At 40.3% G+C, this 14021-nt stretch overlaps 1 protein-coding gene across 1 annotated transcript; it reads right to left on the bottom strand.

Annotated features, from left to right (window-relative positions):
* Positions 1-9427: 9427 nt before the first annotated feature.
* Positions 9428-13405, bottom strand: LOC109624181 (cytosolic 5'-nucleotidase 1B). The gene is made up of 6 exons (XM_020078696.2): positions 13165-13405; positions 12310-12423; positions 11702-11831; positions 11472-11594; positions 10543-10652; positions 9428-10378 (listed from the first exon to the last, which is right to left on the bottom strand). Exons 1-6 carry the CDS (start codon positions 13198-13200, stop codon positions 10133-10135), a joined length of 759 nt encoding a protein of 252 aa, XP_019934255.2. The 5' UTR covers positions 13201-13405; the 3' UTR covers positions 9428-10132.
* Positions 13406-14021: the final 616 nt, after the last annotated feature.

Raw genomic sequence — 14021 nt, 5'->3', positions numbered from 1 at the left:
TCATCCTGTCTATCGCTGAGTATTTCCCTGCATGCCGTCCACAGATGTTTTCTGTGGTGAATTGATACACAATAATGTATTAATACCTGCTCACAGAGCGGCAGAAAAGATTTGTCTGTCTCTTGATGCACTGATTAAATAATTTCCTGCAGGAAACTGTGAGAATCACACCATCACATTTAGACCAGCTCAGAGCCGCTCACTCGTTTTTCTATATTAGGGATGATCACAGTGAACTAATGTGAGCTGAGGCTGCTCACTGTGATCACTGCACAAACTGATCACAATAAACATCAAACTGACTGAAAGAGACACTGTGGCACTGTCTCTGCCTAGAGGATTTCATGTGAACTGCACGTCCCTCTGCATGCTGGGAAATCTGCTCTGACATTCAATGATTGACATAATAAATACTAAAGAGATTAATGCTGCTGACAGAATAAAACAGTGGTCACATATTCCCCATATAATTACTGTGAGTAAACATGGAATATAAACTCAGTATATGAGGAGATTCTTACCATAAGCCTCCAGGGTTACTTTAATCTCGCCTGCACATTTTTATATGTTTGTTATTGTATTTCCATTGTTTCGTTTTATTGTGCAAATTTATAAGTGCATTGTCACTGTGCAACTCTTAACTGTGAAAAATGGGGATTATAAAAGCAATAGGTTATATTATAGTTGTTATAATCATACAATTGTAGATAAAATACAGCAGACTATAATAAAGAAATAATATAATAGTTAAGTTCTAGTACCACACAGTGCTAAACTAAACCAGGTGTGGTCAGATAGAGCAAGCCAGAGACTGGGAAATAATAATATTATTAATAATGACTTGAATTTATTGTTGTTAAATGTTGATGAATGTAGGCCAGCGGCTTACAGTCCTATCTTATATTGTCACTACCAACCTGAGACCTGACCTGATACTCTGGTCCAACATCCTGCGCATCGTCTACTTCGTAGAATGGAGGATGCTGCTGATGAGGCAAGCGAGAGGAAAAGGATGCGGTATGCAGGCATTGCATTTGAGGCAGAGGTGGCTGGAAAGCAATAGTTTGCCCATTGCAATATCCACTTTCAGGTTGCTCAAAGATCTGGGGATCCACGGAAAAGCCCTGCATCAGACCATAAAAGAAACATCACACGCTGCAGAATGCTGCAGTCACTGGCTCTGGATCAGGAGGAAAGACCCCGACTGGGGATGCTCGGGACATGCACCCATGTCTGATCAACCTGTGGTGGGTCTGCCTCAGAAGAGGGTGTCTTGTGATTAAAAGGCTGAAACACCTGATGACGTGCAGTAGAACGCACAAGGCATCTTTTCCTATGTTCTAATACGGAAAGCATTTGGTTTAGAAAAGCATAGAGGTAATGATGTCTGATCTACTGAGCGGGCCCCATGGCTTTCATAGTCCTGCCATACAAGCCAGTAGCCAGTCAGATTTACCTTTAGCCTCGGCGTACCCTCAAGTTCAGCCTCGTTGATAATCAGGCCAAAACACTTGATAATGTAAGGTGCACAACTAAACATCTGCTGGTGGCCACTAACACCTGCTAACATCTACTAGTGTTTTAACTTCAATTGTGCAGAAGAATTCAAACGTACAAGGGACATTCACCATCTAGTCCTAGATTCTAAAATTAGCAGTTTAGTAGTAGTAGGACAACAATTAGATTGGCTCTCAGGAGAACATATCCCTCTGCCAAGGCCGAACAAACCTCCACATGATTGTTTTGTTCTTATTATAGAAATATAGAAATAGAAAAGTGGTCTGATAACTTAAAATACTTAATTGTCATAAAACTTTTGTACATGTATCTGCTCAAGAGAAAAATTGAACACAGTATTGTTGTTTGTAGTTGTATTAAAACTGAAGAAATGATTATTATTTTCTTCTGCCTCTTCGACTGCAGTTTTCAGGGGCTAAACGTGCGCAGAAACACTTATGAGACTTATGGGTCTCACCCATGGGTGTGGAAAAGAAGCAGCCTTCGTGCCATGAAACTTGGTAGAGACCTGATACGTGCCCAGACGGGACTATAGCCTTCACCCAACAGGAAGTCAGTGATTTGTTGAGTCATAGGCATCTTATTTTAACAAAGACATTCACAACAAGAAAAGAACTGAAAATGAAGCAGATTAGTCTGTCTATGCTTTCCTTGAGTAAAAATGGACATTTACTGTATCTCACCTCAGTCCATCTTTGTTTGCATCGGCTGGTTTTGAGCAATGCTTTTAAAATCGTTTCTTTTTACTCAGGCCCCTGCTTGAAAATGAAATGCTCCAAACAAGGAGAGTATCTCTCTGCAACTACATGGTCCATATGATGGAACACAACGTAACTGAAAGATTTCATGTGTGCCTAAGAAAAATAAAAGAGTGAATTTATGAGATATTCTTTCTACTAAATCCAGACACTGTCTTGCAAACTTTTCAGACAGATAAAGGAAACTGTGGATCAGAGGCTTGACAAAGCTCCTGCCGCACTAACTCAGGCCCTGCTGCATATGTTCATCTTTTATTACCGTCACATTTCTCATGCATCATGAAAACACATCATCCTAATAAAAACACAACAGCACCTAATGTATCACAGATAGTAAATCCTGACAGTTCACAGTTAAAGTGTTTTGCTCTGAGACAGAACAGAGGGAGAGGAGCATGAATTCAATTTGTGTGCAGCCTGTGGAGGTGGATGAGCAGCGCAGTGACATGTGACCTTTGAGGCGGATGGAAGACCAGACACTCCACCACCTTCTGGACCATCTCCATCTCCGCTGAAGGGATAACCATGGTGTGTACGGAGAGCTTGGGTGGAACACTGAGTGAGATCAGGCCTGAGTTCTCTCATGTTCTATAAAATTATGTTATTACTGTTTAATGCTTACATTAATGTTCAGAAAACTCTTTGACACCCCATTCCCCCTTCACTAGGTGAACCTCAACTCTCCCTCTTCCTCCTCTACCTCTCTCTTATCCTGTTCTTAGTCCACACTTTCATTTCTTCTCTCCCTCTCTGCCCCATCATCCTCTCTTTTCTTCCCCCTTTTGGACTTCTCCGCCTCCCACTCTGTTAAACCTCTCAGCTCCTCTTTCACTCACATATATCTCCTCCATTCTCCTCAACCTTTAGTCCTCCTGCTTCTCCTCCTCTCCCTTCTTTCTTTACTTGAAATGAAATGAAAACGCCACAGTACACAATGGTGTGTGAAATGACATTGCGGGGAGTGAAAAGAGGAATTCCAGTGTGAACAGTACAATAGAAACCCTGGAAGAGTGAAGTGAATCCTCTTTGTAGATTTGTCTGCATTATTGTGAAGCACCAGTCGATATCATTTTAGTCTCTTTATGGAAAGATAAAAAAAAATGTTCATACATGATACTGGATATCTCTGAGTCACTTTGTTAATTATTCAGACCATTTTTCTAAGCTTTTTGAACAAACTGATAAAAAACAATCTGCAGATTATCATCAATAGCTTCAGAACAATGGAGCTGACAGGAAGTGCACAAAGAAGAAGATGAAAAACTGAACAAAATCTCACCTGACAGATGCATGTCTCAAGATTTGAAAACCATGAAAGGAAGGAAGCTACAAAGCAGCTGTGAATAATTTATTACTATAACGTTGTATAATGTTTCATTCAATATTAAAGTGAATCGCTCCACATGACACATCGGATGTTAAAGAGCTGAATGGAAAAGCATGAATGATCATTATTGTCAGGCAGTTAGTACGGTGATGCCAGCTGGCTGATAGGTGTCAGCAGGTGGTTTCTAGTGGTGGCATCTATTCTACTTATAAAGTGGGATTGCTCCAAAACTATGTGGAGTTGGTTCCCAGTCTTCATTTTGGGATCAAACAGAAGTAAACAGGAAATGCTCTCCTGTCGTTCACCTGGAGGATAAAATAGTCGAGAGTGATGGAGGTCACAGTGAGTCCCTGAGGGAAATGGACCACTCTGACCTCTGCTCTCTGTTTACTGTTGTAATCAGATGTATGACTGGTGGGGTTACCTGTGATCATCTCACATTCAGAGTGTATGTCAGGACGTCTCAGAGCTCAGCTGCTGTTTTCACTCAGGAGACATGAGCTGGGATTGAATGATGTCATTGAGTCATATGACATCACCTGTTTCCAGGTGACATTGTCAGTCCTGTTCTTTTCATTTTTTTTTAAATGCCTCCGAGCCTCCGAGAACGATGGGACCAGACACAAACCTTAATTGTTTTGTGGATCTTTTATTCCCCGACTTTTTTTCCCCCTCAAGTCGGAATTTCGACTCGGAAGGTCGGAGGAACCTTACCAGCCCCACTTCGAAATCCAAGATGGCCCCTCCGTGTATCACCAGTAGTGAAAACTGTAGTTTTTACTGTTTATTGGCACATAAAATGTCGTACACATAGTACTGTTGATTACTGTCTGTGGACAAGTTTCTTTTTGCAGTTGTCGTTTAAAATCAAATTTTAGTTTGAAAAAATATAAATATGGTAAATGGTTTATATTTATATTGTGTTTTTCAAGTCTTGGCAACCACTCAAAGTGCTTTACAGTACCGTTTCCCATTCACCCATTCACACACACATTCACACAGTGCATCTATTAGCAGCACTTTTTCATTCTATGAATATAAGGACACGATGGGAAGTCAAGTCATCTGTGTTTTCTCTGGGAAAATGAGGACTGCTAAATCTTGAAGCATCGTCAAGGGAATAAGGATTCTCCCACAAATAAATGTTTTAACATTAAATCAGCGTGTTGGAAAATATTACCTTTGCCAAGGAGGCAGTTTTCACCCCTGTTTGTTGGTTTGATTCCACAAAAACAACTGGATGAATTATCATGAAACTTGGTGTGAGGATAAGGAATGGCTCATGAAAGAACCCATTCAATTTGGGTGAGGACCTGGATCAGAGGGCAGATCCAGGAATTCTTTTTTAACACTAGTGAGAGTGAGGAGTGATATTAACGAGTGTGTGAAATCTGGTGCAGATTCAAATCAAAACGTGGATCTAATTTAACTATGTTTTCATGAGAGGACTGTTGGGCATAGGGGACGTTTACACTCTGGTGAGTGACATCATAGTTTAGAGGGCATTTAACTTCTATCTGTTTTTTATTTTAAACGGACTAAATACTTGACAAGAGACTAATTGTTATAGTTTTTTTCCCACCTTTTAATTAATTTATAGAAATATAATAACATTGTCCTCAATGCTGGATTTTTCCAGCTAGCTCTGTACACAGGGCCACTGGGCCACATTATTTCCTCAAGTTTTTGTCGGTAAAACAAGATCTGTTGCTCTGTCCAATTCATCTGTACATGTTAAATATTTTCTGATTGCTTTCCCGTGTTTCATCACTGTCATTTTAACACATCTGCTGCCCTTCAGTTTCTTTCAGGATCCAACAGATGCTTCAAGGTCTTTCCCTCCTCCTCCCACTCATCCTCCTCCTCATCATCACGTTGACCTTCCCGCCTGTGGCTGAGAGCAGAAGGAGAAGTGACAAAGAAAAGAGGAGGAGCACTGCTGTCACTCTCAGGATATTGCGGCTTTTTATCCATTTCTACATGTACTGCTCTGCAAGCAACCATCCTGTAAACTGGTTCCTTGCAGAACCTGAACTTTGAGGAAACTTTGGTTTGAGGTTCTGTGTGTTTTCACTTCATTTAAAAAACTGGGATGTTTTTTAAAGTGTGTATCATTTAGCCCACATCATATTCACACTTTTAGTGTTTAGTGGAATCAGCAGTCATGAGAAAAGTGACACTGACCTTGTATTGAGTTATTGATTCTTTTGTGGTTTACTCTAAATCCAGACACAAGGACCCCTGCACAGTGACACATCTCAAGGACTCTGACAGACCATGCTGTGTATGTCAGCTGTTTATTTTACTTGGTCTTAGTCATTTGTCAAATGGCCTTATTTTGATCATATTTACTGAACCTCATCCTGTTTTTACCTCCGACAATGAGGTTGTTTATTTGTTGGTTGGTTTGTAAGTAAGGTTACACAAAAACTACTGGGCAGATTTCTATGAAATTAGGTGAAAGGATGTAGTATGGGTCAGGGAAGAATCCAATTTCGGTGTGGATCCTGATCAGGGGGAAAATCCAGAAATTATTTTTATCAACATTTTTAATTTTTTCTCAGATAATAATTCATGGATCTTGGTGAGCAAAAAATCGGACATATTTATTACATTACATTTAGCTGACGCTTTTATCCAAAGCAACTTACAATAAGTGCATCAACCATGAGAGAACAAACCCAGAACCACAAGAATCAAGTGAGTACTGTGAATGAGAAGAGACCAGACTTCTTAATACAATATAAACTGTTCAATGAAATTGAGTTCAGATTGTGTTCACACAACATTTCAGCCAGTCTATTCAAACCAGAAGCAATACCCTTTTTTCCATTTGGTCAAACTTACTTCTCATAGAATTCGATCTTATCATCACATGAAAAACACATGTGCTCCAAGTTGTATGCTGCCAGCTGGTGACGTCCTGATATGACGCAGGAAAAACTGCATTAAAAGGAACAGTCTGTTATTTTTTCCCCATCTTTTTCATAAAGAAAAATCAAGGTTCCGGTTAAGTTCATTTTTAAAGCTTTATTTTAGTCTAGTCTTTTCTCATCCACAGTATTACATGTTGACATAGTCATACTTAGTGATATTGGTAATCATCACATCTTAGTTATGGAAAAAAGGTCACAACGAACCAATTTTGATAAAGAGATAAACACTTGTATACATGCTGAAAATTAAATTATAATTACAATTATAATGGTTTTCATGTCCAATTTATAACAATTGTACATTTATGGTTTAAACATTCTCATAACACCATCTAGTGTTTCAAACTGTCTTGGACCAATGCTTACAAAGATTCAACCATAACTGTACCCACCTTAAGTAGCCCACCCCATAACCCTTCTAAAGCACGGCACTCCTCTGAACACCCTTGGGACTGCAGGAGCCCACAGGACCTTTTTCCAGGACCTCTACAACCTCCTATAGGTCTGTTGAAACCTCCCGAAGGACACAACACAAAATCAAAATGATCAAAGCTTAAAGGGACAAAGCAGCACAGTGAGGACTGGTCAAGCTTATTGTTGGTTTCTCTCTTGAGGCAGTGGAAAGAAAAGAAAATTGTGTGTTTTATTAAAATAGTCACGTGGACCTTCATAGTACAACACATACATTCTACTCGTTCTATGAAACTTCAGAGCAGTGTTGTCTCTTTGTACCTAAATCTTCCCTTATTTCTAGCAGTCCATCAAGGTCTTTTAAAGGGAATGGGAGATGGCACTCTCATTGGTTTATTACACTTCACACCCAAACACACCCATGATTAACACCTTAAATGCACTTACACCGTGCTCTTTAAATCACGATTGTTAAATGGAGCCTAAATGTTGAGTTAGTGAAGTGTTCGTTGACGGACTGAATTCATTAGGATTTGAACATACTGGCAGTCGAGGCTGTGTCAGCAGCAGAAATCAAGCCTCCCGCTGCTTCTTTCTTGAGATGAAAGATGTGGATGTGCGTTCAGGACGCAGAGCTGATGATGGCGGCATTCATCAGAAACCTCACCCGAGATAATGAAAACGAACATTCAGTCGATATGAGACTGTCGGAAACAGACGCCTGCACCGGGCTGCTTCATTTCACTGAACATGTTTTAATTTGCGGCAGCAGAGATGAGTCAGCGCCTCCTGATAATCACCTCAGCCTCCGTCTGTTTTACATCCTGTGATGACTGAGACTGATCACATTAACATGCTGGGTTTTCCAGGCACACTCTTGTCTCAGGCTGTTGCTCTGATTATATATGCTATCTATAACACGTCCCTGAGGAGCACTGGAATATCCTCAAGGACCTCAGGAGTCTCTCCAGGAACACTGGATCCATACATACGTACATACAACAACCAAAAGCCTTAGGAGCATAATCAGCTGCAATAGAAGAATAGTCAACAGAATAGTAATAGACAGATAGACTCAAGGAACTCCTGCTAAATGGACCCTTGTTCACATTATAGAAAAGTCTTTAAAGGGATAGTTCACCTTCAATTGAAAATTCACTTATTATCTACTCACCACTATGCAAATGGAGGGCTGGGTGAAGTGTTAGCATTGCTACTGTTTTAGGCTTAAGACATGGTATTTATGATGCTGTTTCGAATTGAATTTGAATGTCAGGGCTTACAGACACTTAGATGACCCCACAGGAGCAGTATGGAGGCATGCTGTTTATTCTGCTTGAAAATGTATCACAAATTACTTCAATTCTATTGGATTCGGCCGCAACTCTTTCCCCCTTAAACTCCAAAAGTGTTTTGTGGACTCAAGCACTTCACCCACCCCTCCATCATCATAGTGAGTAGATAATGAGTGAATTTTCATTTTAAGGTGAGCTATCCCTTTAAAGACTTTTGTCAAGTCCAAGACAACAGTGGGAACATCATCATGGTGCCTCTTCAAGGACCCTTGGCACCTACCCAAGAATTTCTGGAACCTCTTGAGGGACTCAAAATCCAATTTAAAACTTTAGGATGTCTAAGATCTCTTTAAATATCCCTTTTTTAACATTCCTAGAACCGTCTCAAAACCCCATGATTAGACCAAGAGAGTATCAAGCACCAGCAGAACCTCCTTCAATGTCCTTAAAACTTCCTCAGTCACCTAAAATAACCTGTGTCCAAATCCCTGCAGCCTCAACCTCCTTTAAAACGTATTATATGTAAGCTTTGAGCTTCTTCTTGAATTGCTGTTCCCTTTTTGAGGTTTCCCAGAATCCTCTATGGGTCCCCTACAAACCGCCTGTGTCGCAGGAGTCCTTCTGAATCTCATTTGATGCGCTTAATATTTTCTAATGAACAAAAAGAACCTCCTTCAATGCCCCTAAAGACGTCTAAAAACACCTCTAACATTCTGGAAACTCCAATGAAATAATAACAATAATAATAAACTTTATTTATATAGCACCTTTGAGACATAATTACAAGGTGCTTAACAAGTTACAATGAAAAATTAAAGGGAAACAATAGGAAACAATAAACAGTTATTTGAAGAACAAAGACATTCGCTGAGGACCTCAGGTTTCAAACTCTGTTGGCTCAGGCAGGTGAAGAGAGAATTGCAATAGTGCAAATAAGATTAAATGAAGTCATGAATGGTTCTTTCGTTTTGCTGATCTTTTGAGTTTTCTGAGCTGCATAAAACTCGACTGGACAACTGTGCGAACACGATTAGAAGGTGAGGTCATTATCAAAGGTGACACCAGGATTTAACATTTGTACCCAATGTATTGTGACAGAGCACCGAGGTGGATGTGCAGGTACGGACAGTGTCAGGGCCAATTGTCATTACCTCAGTCTTGTCAATAATTAAGTGCAGAAGATTTTAAGCCATCCAGCATTTTATTAAAAAACTCCCACACTTCCAACCTTAAAATAATCCTCTGTAGAAACATTATCTACTCTCTGTGCTGTTATCTTTCATAATAATGAGTGTCTTTGTTTGTCTTACATGCTGCCCAATCCTTTGCATGGTTTACTGACTGAAGCTGCCACCTGCTGGTCAACATTTAGCATCACAGCAACAAAATCAAAACACGCTCACTGTCTTGTTTCTGTCAACCTGCAAACGTCTTGTCTGTGCATTTCATTAACAAATGACCAGAACCTGTAACAACACTTCATCTGCATCTCTTAACCTGAGAGGATCCTAACATAGGAAGTTAAAATTGAAAAAATCAACTCCCTGATTTTCTTACAGCATCCAACAATCCAGATCACAACTTTCATCAGAGCAGGTTCAGCTCAGAGAATCACATTCAAACTTGTCTACAGCCTGACTTTAGATAAGTCATATCACTGACTTAAAGGCATCATTTCAACAGGGACAAACTACTGAGTTTCCAATAAAGTGAAAAGCAACAAAAAGCAAAAGATATTTTCATATATAAGTAAAGAACAGAAATACAAATTTATTATTCACAACCACTGAGGTTAAAACAGACAAAATGGTCCTGACTGAAGATTTGGCGTTTTGTCTGTCAGACACAATGAAGGAAGACAGAGTCGTGAGACAGTTCATGATGTCATCACTCCTCCAGGTCACTGAAGGCATTGCTGAGCAGGAAGTGAGGTCGGATCAGGGACAGAATGGGGCCCCTTGGTGACCCGCCCAGGCAGTATGCCTCATCCACGCTAACGCCCTGGGACCGCAACGTCAGCAGGGCGGCGGAGCAGCTTTCCCTGCCGCCACGTGACGTCATCAGGACCATGCTGAGAGGGCTGTCGAACATGCCGAACCGCTGCCGCATCTCACCCAGCTGAGCCGAGAAACTCTGCAGAGGAAGAAGTTAAATTATCCTTTAATTAAATAAAATCGTTTGCCGCATTTGACGATTTTAAATCAGTCCAGGAAAAAGTGCTGAGCAACATTAAAAAAAGTAAAGATGAAGTTTTAGCAGGATATTGCCACGGGCACCATGGTGGCCTGTTAGCTCACCGGCATTGGGCTGTTGTTGGAATGGACGACGGCGTCTCCGCAGAATAAAACTCTGAGCTGCTCTGATGGACAGGCGGCCATGTTCTGGTCCAGCAGTGCAGAGAGAACACCTGGAAAAATGACAAGAAGGATGGTTCACAATTCTGAGCTTTCAGGGTAAAATGACATATGTTGCTTCAGGTCACTGTAAACTTTACCTTCGACAACTGAAACACAATCACTTTATCTTTGAGCCAAGTGACAACTGATCAAAAGGTGAAGAAATTCAGTTTTAAGATATCACATTTAAGAGGCCAAAAAACAGTTTTTTGAAGCCACCGAGACCTTTGACCACTAAAATCGAATCAATTTATCAGTGAATCCAAATGAGCCTGAATTCCCTAATATGCCACATTCATCTAATCAGTTAATTCCAAGTGAAATCTTGTACCAAGTTTGAAGACATTCCCTCAAGCTTATCTTAGGATATTTTCAAGAACAACATAAACATACTTTGTGAGGCAACTGTGACCTTGATCTTCGGCTACAAGTGAGTTAATCCTTCACTCCAAGTGAATGTTTGTGCCAAATGTAAAGGAGCCATGACGTTAACCTCTGACCACATAAATCGACCCAGTTCATCCTTGAGTCCAGGTGAATATTTGTACCGACTTTGAGGAAAATCCCTCAAGGCATTCGTGAGATATCGCGTTCATGTGACAACCAGAAAACATAATGCCTCCGTCCACTGGCTGTAAAAACGTTAAAATGCCCCAAACGTGTTTTATTTTCCAAGCTGTTATCCCCTGATTAAGAGTTCTATATCCTGTCCTCTTTTACCAAACATGAATTTTCAGGCTCTTCGATCTGACAGTTGTAAGAACTCCTCAGAAACCTGCAGAGCTCCACATCAGCTGCAATACATGACAGAGAATACTAAACCTCCTGACCATTCTGTGATGCTTGTGACGCCTCCTTTCTGTCTGATGACAGGAAGAGCTGCACGTTGTTTGTCCGCAAACCATCGATGAAATCCTCCGTGGTGGAAAAACAAAACTTGCTGACTTCAAGACCTGTAACAGAGTAACAATGAAGTCAACTGTGTTGCTGACAAGATGAAAAAGTGATCAGGTGCAGGATTAAATCTGTCTGATGATGAGGACTGTTCAAGTGAAATCACCATAATGTTTGGTGCTGCTGATGATGCGGGAGCTCTGCTGCTGCCCGTCAGTGGTGACCAGGATGACATCAAACAGCAGCGACTCAGCAGGATTCTCCTCCAGCAGCCGTTCATTCACTCTCTGGAGCGCCTGACGAGAAAAAGAGGAATAGTGGTTACTAATAAACTGGTTTTATGTGAATGATAAAAGGTAGACATGATTAGATTTTACAAGGATTCAGGTTTGATAGGGGATTTGATACTAGACTAAGACTTAATAAAGTGCTAAATTTATCAATTTAATCAATTGCTTTAGTCATTTGACAATAAAAAAAGGAAAAAAATATAAGACATTTGCAGATTTGAACCTTTCAAAAGACAATCTGTTTCCTTTTCTTGTCATCGTGTCACAATTCAAGTACCAGGAGGTCTGATCCAACAAAACAAGAAATAAGAACACATCAACTACAGAATCGTGGAAAGATGTTTGACACTTTTTAGATGATTCAAAGATTAAATGATGAATCAAAATGATAGTTTGTGTCTGTGTATCGTCAGACTAACATTTTAAATCAAACAATTATTATGAATGACTACACGCACACACACACTCAGTGTTGAACTCTGACCTGTAGCAGTGGGAACGCCGTTCCCACTTTGTACACCTCATCACCATCATCAGCTCCAGATTCAAACACTGCATGGGCTGTTACTGCGACGACCACTGCACGATCAGCATCCTTCTGCAGATAAGACACAGAACCTGCATCTTCATCTATACTGTTAAATTCTGGATTATTAATATTAAGTGTGAAAAGTAAAAAAAGTACAATGTTTTCTCCAAAACTGTAATGAAGCAGGAAATGGCAATAGTCAAGTAAAGTACTATTTAAACATCAAATGTTCTATGTGACAAAAAACCTTTTAAATGTTCTCACTTTCTTAAAGAACAGTTTGCTTGTTGTGTTTCAGGACCCTTACAATCTTAACAACTACTGTAATTACTTTTATCCTAATATTCTGCAAAATGAATGAAGAAACTGTCTTTAAATAATCACATTACTTCACGTTCTTATGCGAGCATGCAGTCTTGTATACTCCCTATAGTCTAAACACATTGCAACAACCACTTTGTTCTCCTGTCGCAGAATCTGCAATGTTAGTGCTGCGGTCAGGCTGTATTTGTAATCTATTAGTTTAATAGATTAACTTGCATTACACAGGTTTACGCTTTGAGATGTTCTTCCACTTTGATGGGACGTTTGTGAAAAGTAAATGAAGCACATTTAAGTAAACTGTAGTCGCAAACGTCCCGAGTTAAACGACTGACGTGATGTTCTCTCAGAAAAGGAGGAACAAGGTGTTTGAACACAGAAGAATGTGAGAGTTGACGGTGTGGAAGCGTGAGAAGCAGCAGAGCAGAGAGTGAGACGGAAGTGTGTGAGGGGAACTCAGCCCTGCAGCCTCAGCTCAGTCAGTCTCACCTGCTTCACCTCGGGGTTTAGGACGGTGGAGTCCATGTCCGCCTCTCAGCTGTCACCCTGCAGTCCAACACTCTGTAACACCAGCTGACCTGTCAAACTTCCCCCCCCACACACACACACAGCAGGGGATTTAGGTTCCTTCTGCTTCTGATGTTGAATGGCGGTTGGTAAACAACTTATCAGTGGATCACTGCCACCGTCTGGAAAGGAGTGCGAGTCAGAATGGATATTTACCTTTTTACATAGTCTACGACAGGGCGCGCCTCCCCTAGGGGGCGCCACAGTTCTTCAGGGGTGGCGCGATTGTGGTGATGTGAGGTGTTAAAAAAGAAAATGTGAGGTGTTAAAAAAGAAAATGTGAGGTGTTAAAAAAAAGCACAGATGTTTAAATGTGTAAAAAAAGATGATCAAAAAGTACAGATGTTTGAAATGTGTTAAAATGTGTTGAACAACCATTTTTTAAGTATGAATGGAACATCTGGTCTATGCTATTTACATAAATCCTGTTATAGAGTCCTGGGATTTTTTTAGAAACCTGAATAAATCCTATATATGTATATATATATATATATATATATATACAGAGTCCCTGAGTAGTATTTCTCTTCGACTTAGTGTCACACAGTTTATTCGGGGTGAGTTTTAAGTGTCTGTCTCTATTAATGTGGACAGATTAAAGACATATGTTTCCTGCTGATTAAAACTGTCCCATCCCTGTCTGTGTCATGTCTGTTCATTATCTTCAGGCTGCTGTTTAGACCTTTATGACCAAACCTCATTCATCCGAACCTGTGTTTCTCTGGTGGTTCCTCTCTTCCACCTACTTTCTTTTGAATACCATATTAGTGTTCTATTCT

The sequence above is a fragment of the Paralichthys olivaceus genome, chromosome 7, assembly GCF_024713975.1.
Source record: "Paralichthys olivaceus isolate ysfri-2021 chromosome 7, ASM2471397v2, whole genome shotgun sequence".
Taxonomy (NCBI): Eukaryota; Metazoa; Chordata; class Actinopteri; order Pleuronectiformes; family Paralichthyidae; genus Paralichthys; species Paralichthys olivaceus.
The sequence above is the reverse complement of the archived record's forward strand: the minus strand, read 5'-3'. Positions and strand labels throughout refer to the sequence as shown.

Coding starts and splice junctions, on each gene's coding strand:
- LOC109624181 (XM_020078696.2), bottom strand. CDS start 13,200: ATGGACTCCACCGTCCTAAACCCCGAGGTGAAGCAG. Junction 12,424..13,164: donor TAAACCCCGAGGTGAAGCAG/GTGAGACTGACT, acceptor TCTTATCTGCAG/AAGGATGCTGATCGTGCAGT. Junction 11,832..12,309: donor CGGCGTTCCCACTGCTACAG/GTCAGAGTTCAA, acceptor TTTTCTCGTCAG/GCGCTCCAGAGAGTGAATGA.